At 38.3% G+C, this 20,321-nt stretch overlaps 1 protein-coding gene across 3 annotated transcripts in view; it reads right to left on the bottom strand.

Annotated features, from left to right (window-relative positions):
* PRDM5 (PR/SET domain 5) overlaps positions 1-20,321 on the bottom strand; it is a 179,784-nt gene that overhangs the window by 102,180 nt on the left and 57,283 nt on the right. For all 3 annotated transcript variants that reach the window (XM_072625267.1, XM_072625268.1, XM_072625270.1), the window contains exons 4-8: positions 16,960-17,143; positions 14,763-14,937; positions 12,772-12,864; positions 12,371-12,492; positions 8,418-8,497 (exon numbers count right to left, since the gene is read on the bottom strand). In XM_072625267.1, the coding sequence (XP_072481368.1) occupies positions 8,418-8,497; positions 12,371-12,492; positions 12,772-12,864; positions 14,763-14,937; positions 16,960-17,143 (654 nt within the window). The remainder of the gene's footprint in view (positions 1-8,417; positions 8,498-12,370; positions 12,493-12,771; positions 12,865-14,762; positions 14,938-16,959; positions 17,144-20,321) is intronic.

The raw sequence follows: 20,321 nt of genomic DNA, 5'->3' as shown, positions 1-20,321 counted from the left end.
TATTAAGGAAAGGACCATTTCTTTCTAAGCTCCTTGATGTTTTTAACATGAAGTGGTTTTGTATCTTTTCTAATGTTTCAATTATTGCATCCAGTGATACAATCATGGGGGAGGGGGTTTATATTTAATTTTTTTACTCATTCATATTTCCCAGTTCTTAATCTATTGAATCAAGAGAATGCATAAACTCTTCCTAGAATGCCATAACAACAGACAAAATTGAAGGTTCTGTAAGCACAGTGTGTTGTTTGCAACTAACAGAAGTTTAGTGAAGTCTGAGAATAAATCTTAATATCAAACAGTCTGCTCTAATTATACAGCTATTATTCAGGTATTCTGGGGAAAAAAAACCAGAAAAGTTACTAAACATTTTTATATGAATTGGAGACCCTAGGTACACTTAATCATTATCTGGGTCAATAGCAGGCATAAAGAAGTATGGGAGGTCTCCCTTTTCTTGCCAACACAAAGCTTTAAGGCTCTCTTACATTCTCAAGAGACCAAATTCCACTTTATCTACTTGAGTAGACTGACCCCTCTATCATCCTGTTTTTGTTGTGTTGCTTTTCACTCATGTCTGATACTTCATGACACCATAATTTATTTAATATTGGAATTAGCTGATGAAGTTGAATCATGTAATAGTAATTGTTTTTTAAATGTATGTGGACTATTATTTTTAAAGTTTTCCTGATATCAAACCAAATGTGTGTTTATGGTATAAATAGAACCTGCCCATAATTTATAATATTTTCAACATATTATTGTAGTCTTTCAGCTAAATAGCTATTCAAATTTTTATATTTATATTAATTAGAGATGCTGTCTTATGGTTTTCTTTCTCTGCTATTTCCCTAGAGTTTAAATAGCAGAAGTTTCATGGATTCCATTCTTTCTCAACTTTTACTAACAATTTATATAATATGGAATTAATTGTTCTTTGAATGTTTGACAGATTTTATTTATAATAACTCTTGGGTCCCAACTCCCCTCTTTGACAGGTCCTTTATCATCTCTTCACTTTCTTTTTTATGATTTTGGTCTTTAAATGTACCATGTCTTCTTTTGTTAGTCTGTGTATAATTTTCTACTTTTGAAATGTCCATCCATTTCATGTAATTCATCCAATTTACCAATTATGAACATATAATTAGGTAAAATAGTTTTGAATACTTTCAATATTTTTTCTTAATGTGCTGTGGATTTTTCTTTTTCTGTTTTCAATCATCTCAATTATGTTTTTCTTCTTTGATTAACTAATAGTTGATCTATTTTATTAGTTCTGCTTTTTCCCTCTAAACCGCAGTCTTTCTTTTGGATTCAATACAATATTTTTGTTATGGTTGCTTTTTCTCTCTCTTCTATTTTCTATTTCTTTCATTTTTAAAATTTATATTTTGTACCCTTTTTAAAAATTTGCTGCTTTTTAAATATTTGTTTTGGCTTGCACCCAAATCCAACAATCTCTTCTTTCTATCTTTTTGCTTAGAGATATATGTTTTTCCCTGGGGACTCCTTGGTCTGCACTTCAAAACGTTGGGCACATGATCTTATTGTCATTTTTAACAAAATTATGGGGAAAAGCCAAGATGGCACAGTAGAAAGACACACCTACTTTAGCTCTTCCCCCACAGCCCATAAAAAACCTGTAAAAAATGACTCTAAACAAATTGTATAGCAACAAAAGCTGCAAAATGATAGAGTGAAAGAGATTTCCAGCCCAAGGTAGCCTGGAAGGGCAACAGAAAAGGTCAATCACATGGGGTGCAGAGAAGAGCACAGCCCACAGAGCACAGCACAGCCTCTCCACACAGCACTAGCAGGAACAGGAGCAGAACAGGTCTCAAAGGAGGAATCCCTGACAGCAGCTGTGGTCCCCAAATCCCTTAACCCACAAAAAGCCAAAGACAGGGTCAAAAGTCACTGAGAAAGCTTTTCCACCTGGGTGAGAAGAGATCAAGGTCCTATTCTAGCCCCAGCCCCAGGTGGTAGTAGCAGCAGCAGCAGCCATTTTTGAAGTCATCAACCTAAAGCCCCTGGGGAAATTGAGCCATTGATCTGGGTCTCAGGCTTCAGTGCTGGCCCTGGAGTGAGGAAGAGTGCTGGTATGGTGGAGTTGGTAGAGGCTCTGGAAAGGGAATTCTACTTGCAGATCATGAGCAGAAAAGCTTTGGTAGCTCCTAGACCACAGTGCAGGCCATGAGAGGAGTAAACTCCTCTCCCTTGATTGTGCCACCTTGGAGGAACTGAGAACTTACTGTTCCCCAGAGTATACCCTCCTCTTGGCAAAGGACTCAAAAGTCAAGTAACTGGCTTGGAAAATGCCCAAGAAAGGGAAAAAATAAGGCTATAGAAGGTTACTTTCTTGGTGAACAGGTATTTTCTTCCATCCTTTTGCATGAAGAATAACAATGCTTACCATCAGAGGAAGACATAAAAGTCAAGGCTTCTGCATCCCAAAACTCCAAAATAAATATGTAGTGGTCTGAGGCCATGGGAGAGCTCAAAAAGAATTTTGAAAATCAAATAAGAAAGGTGGAGGAAAAATTGAGAAGAGAAATGAGAGAGATGCAAGAAAATCATGAAAAGCAAGTCAGCAACTTGCTAAAGAAGACCCAAAAAAATGCTGAAGAAAATAACACCTCTAAAGATAGACTAACTCAAATGACAAAAGGGGCCCAAAAAGCCAGTGGGGAGAGGAATGCTTTAAAAAACAGAATTAATCAAATGGAAAAGGAGGTTCAAAAGCTCACTGAAGAAAATAGTTCTTTAAAAATTATAATGAAGCAGATGGAAGCTAATGACTTTATGAGAAACCAAGAAATCACAAAACAAAACCAAAAGAATGAAAAAGTGGAAGATAATGTGAAATATCTCATTGGAAAAACAACTGACCTGGAAAACAGATGCAGGAGAGACAATTTAAAAATTATGGGACTACCTGAAAGCCATGATCAAAAAAAGAGCCTAGACATCATCTTCCATTAATTTATCAAGGAAAACTGCCCCTGATTTTCTAAAACCAGAGGGTAAAATAAATACTGAAAGAATCCACCCATCACTTCCTGAAAGGGATCCAAAAAAAACCCAAAAACCTCCTAGCAACGCTGTAGTCAAATTCCAGAATTCCCAGGTCAAAGAGAAAGTATTGCAAGCAACCAGGAAGAAACAATTCCAGTATTGTGGAAATACAATCAGGATAACACAAGATCTAGCAACTTCTACCTTAAGGGGTTGAAGGACTTGGAATATGATATTCCAGAAGTCAAAGGAACTAGGATTAAAACCAAGAATCACCTACCTAGCAAAACTGAGGATAATACTTCAGGGAAAAAATGGTCATTCAATGAAATAGAGGACTTTCAAGCACTCTTGATAAAAAGATGAACGCTAAATAGAAAATTTGACTTTCAAACACAAGAATCAAGAGAAGCATGTAAAGGTAAACAGGAAAGAGAAATAATAAGGGACTTACTAAAGTTGAACCGTTTACATTCCTACATGGAAAGATAATATTTGTAACTCTTGAAAGTTTTCTCAGTATTTGGGTAGTTGGAGGAATTATATATATATATATGTATGCATGTATATGTATATACACATATATGTATGTATGTATATATGAACGTTTAGATAAAGGGCACAGGGTGAGTTGAATAGGAAGGGATGATACCTAAATAAATAAAATTAAGGCGTGAGAGAGGAATATATTGGGAGGAGAAGGGAAAAAATAGAATGGGGCAAATTATCTCTAATAGAAGAAAGAAAAAGCTTTTTCAAAGGAAGGGAAAAGGAATGATGTGAGAGGGAAAAAGTGAAGCTTACTTTCATCACATTTGGCTTAAGGAGGGAATAACATGCACACTCGATTTGGTATGAAAATCTGTCTTACACTACAGGAAAGTACGGGAGAAGGGAATAAGTGGGGTGGGGGGATGATAGAATAGAGGGCAAATAGGAGAAGGGAGTAATAAGAAGTAATCACTTTAGGGGAGGGACAAGGTCTAAAGAGAGAATAGAATAAATAGGGGCCAGATAGGACGGAGGCAAATATAATTAGTCTTTCACAACATGACCATTATAGAAGTCTTTAGCAAAACTACACATATATGCCTATATTGAATTACTTGCCTTCTCAGTGGGGATGGGTGGGGAGGGAGGAAGGGGGAGAAACTGGAACTCAAAGTTTAAGAAATGAATGTTGAGAATTGTTTTATATGAAACTGGGAAATGAGAAATACAGGTAACGGGGTATAGAAATCTATCTTGCCCTACAAGAAAAAAGAGAAGATGGGGATAAGCGAAGTGAAAGGTGTGATAGAAGGGAGAGCAGATTGGGGGAAGGGGCAATCAGAATGCATGGTGTATTGGGGTGGGAGAGGAGAGATGGGGAGAAAATTTGGAACTGAAAATCTTGTGGAAATGAATGTTGAAAACTAAAAATAAATAAATACATTTTAAAAAAGAAAGTAATATGTATTGATTTATGATTTGTTCCTTGACACCATTTTTAGCATTACATTAATTTCCATGTAAGTTTGAAAGCAACCTTCAAAAACCCTTCATTTATTTTAGTTTTTATTGATTTAAAGGATGCGTTCATCATTTCTGCATTTCTACAGTTACTTATGAGATTGTTATGCATTTCTGTAAGATATTTTTTCCGGAAATTCACAAGGCATCTGACCAACATTGTATACACTGATTTGCCTGCTTATTCATCTACACTATCCAAAAAAACGTGGTTAATAGGCAATGATTTATTTGGGTGACCTCATGGCTGGTTCCAACTGACAGCTATCTCCCTTTAAAAATGTTATTAAAATGCTCATAAAGTTCACTCATCTACCATTTGCAAACCTTTCTTCCAGTTTGTAAAAAACAAGACAACCTTCTCTTGCACTGATTCTTCCACTATTTCTCAAAATTCTTGACAGTGATTCAGTGATCACATCTGCAAATATTTTTCCCTGCTCTGGGATAAAATTTATACAAGTCAGGAAACTTGAACCCAGTTAAATCATCCTGGTGCCTCTTATCATCTTTTTATCTGTGAGGAGACTGTATTCTTTCAAAGACATCCACTCTTTCCAATCGTAAGATAATGTAGAAGATAAAAGAAAAGTAGCACCTTGATTTCACTTTCTACTGCCTATCACCATTACATCATTCACCCGAAGCAGCACACCTACAGACTCTGTTCTTCTTCTTCTTATTATTAACATATCTATGACTGGTCTTTTTTCTTATTCTTAGCATTATTCAGAAGATTTTAGCCCTGCTATTCCTAATATATTATTCTTAAAGATCCATCTTTTTCTTTTATATCTAACCTTGATAATAAACCTCAGCTTCCGCCTAATATACCTGGCCTTTTTGAGTCTGAGATCCTCAGAGTATTTCTCTTGAAGCTATATAGATATCTTTAGACCCTTTATTCTTCATCAAAATAATTAACAAATGAAGTATTAGAATTTGACTTTTTTAACCTCGTATCCTTCATCATCATCATCAAGTATTCTTATTCTGCTCACAGACGTGGCTGTCTAGCCATTCCCTTTTATTGAATTTCAACTGGAAGCAGCAAGTAAGAAGTTTATGACACAACTTTAGTTCATAGTAATTAGCCATACTTAATTATATTTATGGGATTTTTTATATTTTATTTTATATTTTGCATTTTATTATTTTGCTTTATATCAAAGTTATTTACTATATTTGTATATTTTAATTAATTAAAGTTAAACTATCTAATTTGTTACAATAATTATTTTAAATCTTAGTTTATAATTTTAATTTATAACTTTGGTTACAATAATTTTATGTGTTATAAATTTTTATTTATAATAACTAATTCTCCTTTTTGAAAGAAGTGAGAACAAAAACAGTATTTATATTTATATAATGTTTTAAGATTTGAAAAGAACTTTCTTCATAGCTACTCTATGAGGAAGGCACAAAAGTACTACCAATCCATGAACAATGTAAACATATGTTTTCTATTTCCACAGGATAGGTGATCCTTGAGGGTCTGGGCTATTACATTTTTGTCTTTGTATCCCCAGTAACTGGCAAGATACTTGGCATATTGTACTTGACAAATGCTTGTTAACTATTAATTAAAATGAACAAACATTACACTAAACATGTAAAACGGAATGCCAATCAACATGTTTTTCATGTACTATGAATAACGTGTAACTTGCAAAAAAATATTTTCAGTAATTGTAGTTCCTTTACCTATAGGCCAATAAAATGTCGCAACAAAGAAGATAAAATGATAGTAAGAATAATAAGCAAAAAGAAATCATTACCAAACTTTACATGGTGCTTTAAGGCTTCCGTAATATTTTGTAGCTTTAACATCATTTGATTTGATCTTTATAAGAACCTTTGTAAGACAGCTGCTATCATTATTCTCATTTTAAAGATAGGGAATGTATGGATGAAAATGGTTAAGTGATTTGTCCAGGATTACTCAGCTTGTTAAGTGTCTGAAGAGAATGTGAACTCAGGCCATCTTGACTCTACATCTGTCCCTCTAGATTCCACCTAGCCTCTCACCAGAGTAGTTCTGTGGGCAGTGTTTATCTTTTGTACAACCAGCAGCATCTCTCCTCCAACATATTATTTTTGGGGAGAAGGACATCACCTGATGAAACTGCACCCTTGAAACCCTGAGGAATGTTTGGAACAATGGGCAGAAGAAGGGAGGAAGAGATCTTGCAAAGATGTGTGAGGTACCCAACCGTGTCATTTTGAGTTACTGCTTTTCTAATACTTGAAAAGATCTCATCATTAAGCAGGATCTTCATGACAGGGCACAATGCTTTGACACTCTATCGAACCATCTTCATAAATCGTTATGGTCATTAGCAGTAAGGAATCCAAGCTTTTCAACTTAGCAGGGTGATGGAGGCAAAAGTCAATTGAATAGGGAATGTTGACTTGGTACCATGGGACTTGCATTTGAGTCCTAGATCCACCATTTATTTACTCCCTATAACCTTAATTTGATCTTAATCCCCATGGACCTCAGTTTCCTAATTCCATCTCCCAATCATTGATCCTATAATCTTCTTTGACTTGTTAAGATCTTTCAGAGCTTGACATGGAGTGGGAGGTGGGAGAGGTGTAAAAACCTGTCGAGGTATTTTGAACCATCATCAAATACTAGCAAAGTTTAGTCCTTAACAAATTACAACAAAAGTAAAACCAATAAACTTCTTTGGATTTTGCTCACTTTCACTGATGCCATCCATATCCTCCCTGGTATTAGGTTATTAGAGGAAACAGACGGCTTTTGCTCAATCTGATAAACAGGGTATCAGTTTAGGAAATTAGATCTCCTGCACTTTGGCTTGTGGGGGTGGAGAGAAAGTTCATTTTATGAGCCCTTCCTGTGGGATTGGTAGAACTAAGCCCTAGTGACATCATCTGCTAATATTTCTGTACTAAGTAAGCATATGAACTCATTTTCAAAGCATATTTTTAATATGAAAAATCAGTATGATAAGTTTTGTATATATTACTAAGGAATACGTTGTGTGTGTGTGTGTGGGGGGGGGGTTTCCTGTCATATTTTCTGCCAAAAAATAAAAGATAGTTTGGAGTCTTGGAGTGCAAGGCTTGAAATCAGGGAGATGTAGGCTCAAACCCTGCCCCTGACTCTACATGACCCTGGATGAGTCATACATCCTACCTACCTGAAGGGTACATGATTTTCCTACTAAGTCAAAGACAGAATTCAGAACTATGATTTTATTGGCATTGAGAGCTCTCTGATGAGAGAACGAATACCATTCATTCATTGGTCTGCAACCTAGAAACGTGGACAATTCAGAAAGACTCAAGAACCCCTAAATTTGAAGAAAGAGATGCACATTTAGGGGCACAACCAACATGGAATTAATTTTGCTTCATTGCATTTTGTTACAACAGTTTTCTTTTTCTTCCTCCACAGTTAGTGAGAGAGGGAGAGAACTGAATTTGGATAATCAGAGTGATTAGAAAAGTTAATTAATCACACATTATGAGGGTTGAGGGGTAGGTAGAGATGAGAGGGGAAGGTTGGACCAAATGCCTTCTGAGGACCTTTCTTGTATCCTCAGTGGGTTTGATCATAGATAATGAGTCAGCTGCAGGAGACTCTCTATCGATATGAAATTTTATTTATTGTTGGTTTATTTTTTTTAACTGCCTTGAACCCCAATGTACACTTTAAAAAGATTCTGACATGGTCATTTTCTTTGCAAATTTATAATTCCTAAACTAGAACATATACAATCATCTGTAAAGATGGATTTGGTTTTGGTGTGTAGCTCACATGAGAGTGTGAACTCTGAATGCTCCTAAGAACTCATAGTATACTATAGCGAAATCAAAACCTGAGGAGTCTCATCCCCTCTCTTACAAACCTTCCGGTGTTCTTGAAGAGTGGATGATGAGGAACATTTCTTACTGCACACTGTACACATCAGCCTCTTCCTGGAGTTTCCTAAATCAGAAATAAAATGCAAACACGGTCTTATTAAGGAAACTTAATGGAACATACTCTATGTTTCCAGTGATTTTACAATTCCAGAGAATCAGTGTGGCCCAGTGATGACAGAGCCAGTCTCTGAGTGAGGAAAACCTGAGATTAAAGCTGGCTTCTGACATTTATTGACATCGATGGACAAAGTCAGCAACTCTTCAACACATGAGGGAGGTGCCGACCTGCACTGATAATGAGAATATCCTCATCCCAGAGTTCCCAACACCATACCAGGTCCAGTTCCCATCCGTACATAATATCTTTAGGCCAACTAGCTTTCTTTACAATTGCTAAACCTTTCATGTCTAAAATCCATAATTAAGGTATTTCTAAGTACTGCGTGAATTATAGAAGTCACAAAATACAGCAACAGTGCAACTGAAGTCTTTCTTCAGCCAATCACAAATGAGCAACCAAAGCCTTCTTTTTAGCTGCTACTTTATTCCTTATATGCTTCCAGGACAGCTAATTTTCTCTGTCTCTGTCTCTGTCTCTCTGTCTCTGTCTCTGTCTGTCTGTCTGTCTGTCTGTCTGTCTCTCTCTCTCTCTCTCTCTCACACACACTCACACACACACACACACACACACACACACACACACACTGTTGACTCATGCTGACTCATTTTACTTTTTGTTCTTCAATCTCTCCAGTAAAATTCTCCTTTATCTTTTAATAAATTGAATTAGAGTTTCCTGGCACTGACTCATCTTTCATTTAGGAAGTGACAACTCAGAAATGTTGCCTTAAAAATCAGCAGTCCCATTTAACCACCGTTTAGTCTTCAAATTGTTATACAAATTCTCATTTGGGTCTTACTTGCTTAGGTCTTTAAACAGCTATGTGCAAATGAACTAAAGGTTTGAAATGCCTTGAGTTCTCAAAATGGTCCTCTCCCATATATATTAGGTATCGTTATAAGTTTTTAGTGAATAAAAGCTATTCATCTGTCCCTTAAACTATCCACTACTCTATATCCTTTGCAAAGTGTCTTATCTTTATGTTTATTCCATAGCTCATTTTCTATCTAAAAATGCTCAAATTTTATCTGAAAACAATTTGTGTGTATACATACATACATAAACAGGGTAAGGATTTTAAAAATATGTTAAAATATTAATTCATATAGAAGTTGTGTATTTTTTTTATCACTAGACACAAGATCTGTCATATACTTGAAAGCAAGCTAGTTTGAGATTCAGGAGAGGCTTGGATCAAAACTTTCCCTCTGACGCTTCCAAAGCGGTCAAACACAGGTAAGTCATGTAACTACTCCTTGCAGGACAGGAATGATAACTAGAGAGCCTTTTCACTGGGTTAATGTGAAGCCCAGCTTAGACATTACATGGGAAGTCCTTCGCTAATTTCAAAGCCTTGAAAATGGCGGCTATGGTGACAATCGTTACAGTCTTGTGAATTGACTTCATATCAACCTTAACCTAATAGGTACAAGTTTATAAAATATAATCATAGACACAATTTACAGAATGAGTTAGAAATATATAAACAAGTGACATGAAAGTCTAGACCTATTTTTTGCCTTTGTGTGCAAAATTCCATATTCATAAAGCCGAAAACATTATTAAAATGTTGCTGAAAACAGAAGTTCTTTAAGCCATCAATGTCAAGCATCGCATGACCACATTGCACTGAAAATTTGGAACCAGACAAAAAAGGCAGTGGGGGGAAGAGTGGCTTGTGCAGAACATTCACAAAATATTTGAATCTGCCAGATAAATATCTATTCTCATGATAATTCACAAAACTAGTGAGAGGTCCTATTACAGATGAATAATCCTTCCTTTTTTTTCCAATAGAGAAAAATATATCATTTACTCAGATCTGTCCTTTTACCAATGTTTCAAGTTTATTTTAGACCACAACATCCTTATTACAAGACATTTCATTTAAGTGTGTCTGTTTGAAAATCCTGGCTCCAGATGTCAACATTGCTAGAGTAGTTTCTGCACTGAAATGATCATTGAAAAATAATAAAAAGACATAAGGAAGGTTCCATTACACTGGGTGACTCCTCCATAGGGTACCTTTGGGAGAATATGGATAAGAATCACATGACAGCAGAAGGTGTGTCTGGGCTATGATCTACATTGTGGAAGGAAGAACTGCATCACTTCTATTGCAGATACACCAATGGATCAAACTAAAGAATTTCTTATACGGATTATAGAGACCATGTAGTTCAGAAGTCCTTAATCTGTGCCCCAGAGGAAAGAGGATGGATATGGGAACCCATGAATTTGGATGGCAGAACATACAACTTGATTTTCACTAACTTTTAACTGAAATTTATTATTTCCTTCAATTATATATGTGTATGTATACATGTATGTATTAGCATTTTTATAGAGATAAGGAAACTGAAGTATAGAGAATTTAAGTGACTAGTTTAGGGTCACAGAACTAGTTAAGTGTTTGAGGCAGGTTTTATAATGTTCCTGACTTTAATGCCACCTGCTTTGACCAAATATACATTCAGGAGCACTAGTTTGATGTATGTCACTGGAAAGAGGCTTTCTCATTGATACCCTGAGAAAAAACCATAGATTAATAAAAGTATCAAATCAGTGTTTTAATATTCAAGGCAGAAACTCCATCCTAGGAATCATCCTCAAATTTTAGATGGAGGGAAGGAAATAAGTCGTTTTTCAGAACCTACTATGTGCCAGTTGCCATGCTAAGGGCTTTATAAATATCACATTTGATCTTCAAAACATATTATCCTCATTTTACAGGTAATAAAAAAGAGGCAGAAAGAGCTTTAAATGGCTTGCCTAGGGTCACACAGCTAGAAGGTGTCTAAGGCTGGATTTCAACTCATTTTCATGACTTCCAACCCAGTGTCTATCCACTATACCACCTAGCTGCCTCTAACATTGAGTTACTACAAAAGGAGCAAGTAGGCTAGCTGTTGGCTGCTCCTTTTCTCTTGCTACTTGGTGAATCAACCTCTCTTTCTAATCAGATATCTCTTGGAGGATCACATTTCTCCAGTGCAATCCCTGTGTGATATTAGTAAACTAGGTAGCACAGAGGATAGAGCACTGGGTCTGGAGTCAGAAAGATTCATCTTCCTGAGTTCCAGTCTGGTTTCAGACACTTACTGGCTGTGTAACCTAGGACAAGTCACTTAATCCTATTTCCCTCAGGTTCGCCATCTATAAAATAAATTGCAAAAGGAAATGGCAAACTGCTCTAGTATCTTTGCCAACAAAACCCCAAATGGGGTTATGAAGAGTTGGACATGACTGAAAAACAATTAAAACTCTATAAAAAAAGAATGGTTTTCAACCTACTTGCTCTCAACTTCTTTGTCATCATGGAACCATTAAAATTGCTATTCCAGTTTTTAGTTTTTAAGTCACCTCATTGTCAAAGTAATTAGCTAAATGTCTCCTAAATGCAACCATAGATCAGTAGTTTGCATTTTCAGTTCCAAAACGTACAGGAGGACAAATCTGAGAGTGACCTCAGAAGGGATCTAGGATGCCCCGCACTTAAGTAAGAATCTCTCCCACAACACAACCAATTAGTGATCATCCAAGGTTTTCTTGAAGATCTTCAACGAAGGCGAACCCACTACCTCCCAAGACAATGGCATCTCCCCAGAGAGGGCTCAAAACTGCCTAAATCAACATCAGTCAGAAATTATGGGCCCAAATAAACAAAATGAAGACAATGACTGCCAGAACCCCATAGCTGTGGGAAAGATAATGAGAGGATCAACTCTCCCATTGAGAAGGACAATGGAAACCAGATTGTTGAGACCTCCAGAAGTGACAGCCTCCACGAAAAGGACAGACTCCATTTGTCCTTACCGACATGAATGTTTTCCTTGTGTTTTTTCAGCGCATCTTTACTTCTGAATCTCTTTCCACAGCCCTCAGTCTTGCAGATAAATTGGGGATCTCCTCGACATGCCTCTTTGTGTTGCTCCAAACTAGAACAGGGAGCCAGTAAAAAGGGGTGGAAGAGGCAAAGGGAAACAGTTAAAAAAAAAACCCCACTAAACTCAGCCTCCCAGCAGGCCTAGTGAGTAGGCACCACTTGGGAGCCTCCTGAGGCCTCTGACTGCATGCATTACCTAAAGCAGATGAGCAGAAAAGGGCTTAGGCTGTCTGGCCATGCACCATCACAGCCTAGGAAGCACAAAAGAGGCATGCAAAGACGGGCCAGCAAGGACAGGAGAGCCAGGACATCAACAACTCAGACACAAAACCTCGATTCTGAGCTCAGGGATGTATTGCAAACAGAACAGCGGAAAGTCTTCAGGGAATCCCCAGGAGAGTTCTTCTCCATGCAGTGAAGGACACTAAGGAGGAAAAAGAAAAGAAAAATGAACAGCTGGAGAAAAGAAACATTCCCGGTGGGGAAAAACATTCTGAATGCAAGGTAATGATGAAAATTAGACACATAGCATTAGCATTTGCAAGGACTCTTATCTCATTTGACCCTCCTAACAATCTTGTCTAGGGCAAGATTCAAACTCCGGCCATCCTGACTCCAAATCTAGTATTCTACTCACTGCATCTGCTGACCAATCAGGAAGCATCCCTCCATTGAAACCCAACAACCCTGGATTTCGGACCCATCTTGTCCTCAAACTAAGTTAATTACCAATGGATTCTGAACTTTTTAAAGCCAAATCATACAGTGCTCAATAAGATAAAAATCACAATGAACCATTTAGGAATTGGAAAGCTCCAATCACTAATACTGTAAAGGTCTTCACGTCTTATACCATTTTTCATAATTAATGATTTTAATTCAGATCACCTGCGATGCAATTATATTATGGGAAAATATTTGGGTAATGGGGAAAAGTTCTTGAAATGGAAGCAAAAGTCTAGAGTTAGAGTACAGATTTGGGCACTGACCAGTATGTGAATATTGACGAGTTGTCCATCCAAACTAAGCTTTAATTTTCTAATCTGCAAGAAAACAACAACAGCTTATCTTCCTAGGTTCAAATCAAGCCTCAGACACTTCCTAGCTGTATGACCCTGAGCAAGTCACTTAACCCTACTTGCCTCAGTTTCTTCATCTGTAACAAGAACTGGAGAAGGAAATGGCAAACCACTCCGGTATTTTTTGCCAAGAAAACTCCAGAAGTGGTCACAAAGATTCTAAATGACCACAACAAGGTTTAGAAAGTATCATCTCCTTTTCTCCTCCCAGAACCCTAGGAGGAAGATGCTTTCCTCAGAGTAATATTGTGTGATATCTGGTATATTTTATCCAAAGGTGGCTCAGTAGATAGAAGAGTGGGCCTGGACTTAGGAAAAATGTGAGTGCAAACCCTGCCTACTTACCTAGCTGTATGATTCCAGGCAGTCACTTAACCTCTGCTTGCCTCAGTTTCCTCAACTGAAAAATGGAGATAATAATAGCCCCCATTTCCCAGGAATGTCATGGGGATCCATTGAGAATATCTGTAAGGTACCTAGGACAGTGCTTCTCACATAGTAGGCAGTATATAAATGTTAGCTATTATTATCCTCATATTATCATTTTACAGATGAGGAAGTTGAAGCCAAAAGAGGTTAAATGGCTTGCCCAAGGTCACAAAATCACTAAGTGTCTGAAGCAGAATTCAAATTCAGGTCTTCCTGACTCCAAAAGCTGTGTTCTGTGTATGAGGCCACTTTGCTGTCTTGCTATAAAGGAAGCTAACAGAGATCTCCGCCCTGACAAATCTTTCTAATCCAGATCCCCCTCTATTTCTTACCTCCTCCTTCTGGAAATATTAGCTGTCCTCAAGGCTCACTTCAGAGCCCTTTTTGATCCCTACACTATTTCCCCAAACTTTCTCTTGCAATCACCTTATTTCAGTTGTCCATGCCTTTTAGCTACTCCTCTGGGTCCAGGGTTCATCCTCACCCCACTACCACCCACTAAGAGAATGAAACTTCCATGACAGCTGGGTTTGTTACATTTTTGTCTTTGGGATCCCAGTGATGCCTGTCACAGAGTAGGTACCTAAGAAATGGTGAATTGAAATCAATCAAGAATTGATAGATCGGGCCAAGCAAAACTGTGTTTCTGGCCTTCAGAATGAGAACCCAGAACTCTAATTCATAAGCATGAGGGTGAATACTTAGCTCAGGGGCTGGGGGACAAAGAGTTACATTAAACCAGCCATAGCAGTTGAAGATATACTCCTGCTGTTTGTGAAAGGCACTCTGGGAAGGAAGGGAGGGTGGTACGCACTGTCTCTGTAAAGCCTGCTTCACTGGGAATTTCTTCCCACAGTTCTTGCATTTGAATTCCTTCTCCTCACTTGGCTTTTGATGAAGCATCTGCAGGTGTTCAGCCAGGATCTCCTGACTGGCAAAGCTTGACTCACAGTGGGGACAGGCATGGTCCTTTTTACAACTTGGAGAATCTGGGAATGAAACACAGAGAAAACCCTGTTTATCTGTGGTTGACTTAGGATGGCAGATGTCCTCCCCCTATTTTAGAAATTAACATCTATTTTCTTCATGAGCATGAGTGATCACTACGTACTCCTTTGTCATTTTATGGTCAATCATTTTTAGTTTATTTTTTTAAAATCATTTATGAAGAAGCAGTGTTAGCAGAGGTAGCAGAGAGGCAAACCTGGGTCCAAGTCACCTGGCTGTTTGACCCTGGGCAGATAGAACACAACTTCTGAGGGCTCTAGGCCACTCTCTAAGACTAGACATTGCAGAGAAAGTGCCAACTTGCACTAAGAGAGGGAGTCTCCTCAATCAGGAGGTCCTCCTAACGATAAAATCACAGGTTCTGGCACCATTCCTATCATGGATCAATCAACAAATATCTATTAAGCACCTATTATATGCCCAGTGCTGGAAACTACCATATGGACCCTGTACATCATTGTCTAGGGAAAGCAATGTTAATATACAGAAAAGACTGTACACTTCTAATGTCATCTCTCTTAAACACTAAATCAAAAATAGCAAGTCCATTTTGAAGAGTAAGGAGACATTTTAAATCAATTAATATTTATTTATGAAGTAGATTCTGGAAAGATCCAAACATTTCCTGTACTTCAAAATGCACAACTTTATTCTTAGGACTTGGAACACTGATCTGAACAAAATGGAAAGAAAAATACCATCCAAACGGGGTATAAAATCTGTCTGTCCCCCAATATCCTAGCAGATGAGAGGGGGTGGACATGAGTCATGAGAACATCCCTGATATCGTTGGAGATACTGATGTCCTTGAAAGCTGTAAAGGACTTTGAAGATCATGAGGTTCTACCTTCAAATGGTACAGAGGAGTAAAGAAAATCTGTTCATTCAGGGATGGTGCACTTACCCTACGTCCCACAGGTAGTCATTTCCAGGTACGAATTTGAACTCAAGTCTTCTGACTGAATACAACGTCTTTCTACTGAATACCTAGACTATGTGTGTGTTCATCCTTCATTGCCAAAGAAGACCATGCCATCAGAGAAATGATGACATGACTTTCACTTGGCTTTTGTTTTTGAGTGAGGGAGGGCTGCTATGCAGGGCACCAGTCTCACTTCTCCTCCAGAGCCATCTGGATCCAGTGACCAGATATTCATCAGGATGACTGGAGATGACCCAGGATGAGGCAATTGGAGTAAAGTGACTTGCCTAAAGTCACACAGCTAGTGAGTATAAGGCGTCTGAGGTGAAATTTGAGCTCAAGTCCTTCTGACTCCTGCACTGGTGCTCTATCCACTGCACCACCTAGCTGCCCCACACTTAGACTATAGGCTTAAACTGAAGTAGATGTGATCTACAGTCACTAGGAAGTCAACCATGGACATTATGTGGCCCTCTAGAAATGTTTGTGAAAGGGATAGATCAGTGGACATAGAGGCAAGAAGACCCAAGTGTTCAAATCCTATCTCTGAAATTTATTAACTGTGTGATCGTGGGTGTCCTTTAATATATCTGAGTCTCAGTATCCTCTTCTAGAAAACTGGAAGAAAAATAGTAGCAAATGCCACTTCAAAGCTTAAAGACAATCTCCAATACTAGACAGTGCCTCAGACATCCAGGCCAGGTAATTTAAAGGACCCTGTCCCTATACAGTAGATCCTCACAACCAAACCTTATGGGGAAACTGAGGCAGACAGAGGTTAAGTGATTTGCCCAGGGTCACACAGCCAGTGAGTGCATGAGGAAACCCAGTGCCACCTAGTTGTTGTTGTTGTTGTGGTGGTGGTGGTGGTGTTGGTGGTGGTGTGTGTGTGTCTGTTGCATGGACTTTAAGTGAAAAAACAAAAAGGTAGTTTGACAAATGCTCAGTTCTTAACATCTTGAAAAAAATCATAGATTCATAAAATGTAACTAATCCATTTTTGAGCAGACGATTTTAAAGCAACTTGATGTCAGCGGACTTCCTTGCTCACACACCACAGTGTGAATGAGTGGGTGAGTACCTTTCCCGTGAACTGGAGGCATTTTTCTGCTATGTTTCCCATGAGCCTCTTTGTTCACAGCTGTCTCCTCCATTTCTTTCTCTTCATCCTCATCCTCTTCCATGTCACTGTCCAGATAGCCAATCAAAAGCTCCGTGTCTGTCTCTATATCTTCCACCGCCAAGTAGAAGATGTTTTCTCCTTCCTGAGGCCAGCAGAAAGAAATACACTGTGATGTTAGTTGGATGAATTAAAATACAACGGTCAACCTTCCCATGATGTTTTTTTAATTATTGTAGAGTTAGTGGAGAAAGGGAACAGGCCTTGAAGCTTGAGAGACCAGAGTTCAAACTTCACCTCTAACCCATACTGACTCTGAGACCCTAAGCAAGTTATTCAATCTCCGAGGCCACTAAAACCAAGTTGCAGAGGGGTGCTGATTGTACTTGTAGAGGGAATTTACTCACCTGGGAGTTCTCTGCACCAATAAATTGACAAATCTATTCCCTCTTCTTGTAGCTTTATCAGAGTAAAGCATCATATGTTAGATAGCACTTCATTTGGACTTGTAACCATCTTGTGACTTTCAAGTGTTTATTGTCTCTTTTTTTTACAGGAGATGGGAGAATGAATGGAGACCCAGAGGAGTGAAGCCAGTAGAAAGTAATTTCCTCATGAGCAGGGTGTCTAGGATATTAGTATTAATAGGATTGTAGTGAATGAAGGAAATGGGCCAGAAGAGGGTAGGTGATAGCTAAAGTCATAAGGGACAACGAGATGGCAAGTGGTTAGAGTGCTCCCAGTCTGGAGTCAGAAAGACTCCTCTTCCTGAGTTCAAATCCAGCCTCAGACACTTACTAGTTAGGAGACTCTTGGCAAGTCGCTTGACCTCTGTCTGCCTCAGTTTCCTAAAATATAAATGAGGATAATAATACCTACCTCCCAGGGTTGTTGTGAAGAATAAATGAGATAATATTTTCATGTACGTAGCATAATATTTGGGATACAGTAGGCACTTAATACATGCTTCCTTACTTCCATTCCTTCTTCCTTCTCCACTCACAGGAATTTCCCTATCAACACTGCCCCTCTAGGAGATTGGCAGAGAAGGGTGCTAGAAGTCTCGGGCCACCTCCCCTAGGGATACTTCTCTGTTTTATCATTTGTATATATCTTTACCACACTCATCCATTTGTATTAGAGCTGCTGAGACACAGTCTCCCCAAGATTCATTCTTCTGAATTATCTGTGATTGATCCCTTCCCTTTCTGGCTCCAATGACACATGACCCCACCAATCATAGCCCTGGGGTGATTTCCACAGCCTCCCAGGTATGAAGCTTAGGATTCATGAATTCCCTTCTTTGAACCCACTCCCCCCACACACATCCTCCGTCATCAAACTAGAGATTTAGCAAAAACAGGCACCCTCTTGTAAATCACCAGACACTCTCCTCCTCTCTAGAAGCCAAGCATATAGGCCTGAGGCCCTAATACAACAAGAGGAGAAATGCATTTTCATCCATCTCTATGTTTATCAGATTAATAACCAGAAAAGATAATAGAAGCATCTTCACAGCCTTACAGGCCATATATCCACCCTTCAAAATACAAGGACAAGATAATGATTTTTAATTTTGCAACCTAAGATTAATTGGAACTGTCATTGGAAAACGCAGGGTACTGAACAGTTGGACAGCTTTGTAACAAAATGAGAAAATGTTAATATCTCTGTTAAAACTATTTAACTCAATAAACTTGTTGGCAGCACTGCAGGCTCCGAGGAGCAGGCACATTTGCATCTCTTTATGCTAATCATGGAATAGGAAAACAAATGAGATTGTATCTGTTGCTGAGAGGAAAAGGTTTTGTGGTGAGGGCTCTGCTGGCATCAACACAACCTTCCTGTCACCTCCTACACCAGCAGGCTCCCACTCATTCCTCATTTTCCAGCCTTATGTGCTTCAGGGAGGCTTCATTTACTGACATCTAAATGAAAAATAAATCAATGGGGGTAGTAGATTAAATGAGAAAAGGGACTACACTTCTTATCTCTAGCAGAGATATGAAGGAGGTGGCTGGCAGAAACTGATATGAAACTTACTTCTAAGTCCCTCTCGGGTGAGAGGCAGACTGTTGTGTCGGACAGAAAGCTGGCCTTGGAATTAAGAGGATATCGGCTCATTTCTGTACAATCCTTTACATGCTAGGATCATAGAGTTAAAGCTGGAAAGGACCTTCAAAGCTTTCTTGTCTAACTGTCTCATCTTTTCAGATGAGGAAACTGAGACCCAGAGACATTGTAACTTGCCTAAGGTCACAGAGCCAACATGTCCCCAATGCAAACCTAACTCTAGTCTTGCAACTTTTTCTAGCCAATCCTGAGATCATGGAGCCTCACTGAAACCCTGACTATTCTGAGAAAGTGTTGTTTGGTGGGTGGGAGGTCAGACTGGGAGTCAAAAAGACACACATTCAAATCCTAATTTAGATACTTGCAGGTTTTGTGACCTTGGGAAAGTCATTCAAATTCTCTGAAGTTCTTATGACAGTTACATGAGATAACATTTGCAAAGTGCTTCACATAGTGTCTGACACATAGTAAGGAGTTAAATGATTATTTCCTTCCTTTTTTTTTCTTTGTTTCTTTCCTTTATCCCTTTTTTTCTTCCTTCCTTGCTTCTTTCCTTCTTTCCTGGTATTCTGAGCTCCTAACACAGTTCAGCATATTGTGAATGATCAGTAATGTTTATCAATTGATAATTCACAAGACTGTTTTTTGAGAATCGAATGAGCTAAGTTTATAAAGTGTTTTGAAAACACTAAAGCACTGTATGAATGAAGACTTTAAATATATGTATGTATGTATGTATGTATGTATGTATTGCCTACTTCTCCAATCATCTCCCAGTCACCTAACCACCCAGATCAGAAATCGTGCCCTGGATGATTTAACCCTTTCAGCTCCAATTCTATGGCTCTAGGTTCTATGAGTGACTCACCTGGTTTCTGTCATCAGACCAACCCCAGCCATGCTTTGCTTTTCTTCCTGGTTGTTTTCTTGCCAGTCACCCTTCTACCCTGAGTTAACCTATTTTTGGTACCCTCTCCCTACCCCTTCCCCACTTTAAAGTTTGGGATTAATAATGAGATTAGTCTGTCATAGATACTAAAAAACAGTGCATCAATCTACTCTTCAAATGAATAAATTCATCACCCCGTCACTTTCCAAGAAAACTCTCCATGGCGGCTACCCTTCTATATCTATTGCTCTCCTGTTAGAATATAAATTCCATAAAAGAATGTAGAATTTTTTTACTTTTAAATTTACATCCCAATCATTTAGCACAGTGTATAACAACTAATAAGGGGTTAATAATGGTT

The sequence above is a fragment of the Notamacropus eugenii genome, chromosome 7 (genome assembly GCF_028372415.1).
Source record: "Notamacropus eugenii isolate mMacEug1 chromosome 7, mMacEug1.pri_v2, whole genome shotgun sequence".
In the NCBI taxonomy this organism is placed as follows: Eukaryota; Metazoa; Chordata; class Mammalia; order Diprotodontia; family Macropodidae; genus Notamacropus; species Notamacropus eugenii.
This window is presented reverse-complemented; position numbering and strand designations above follow the sequence as displayed.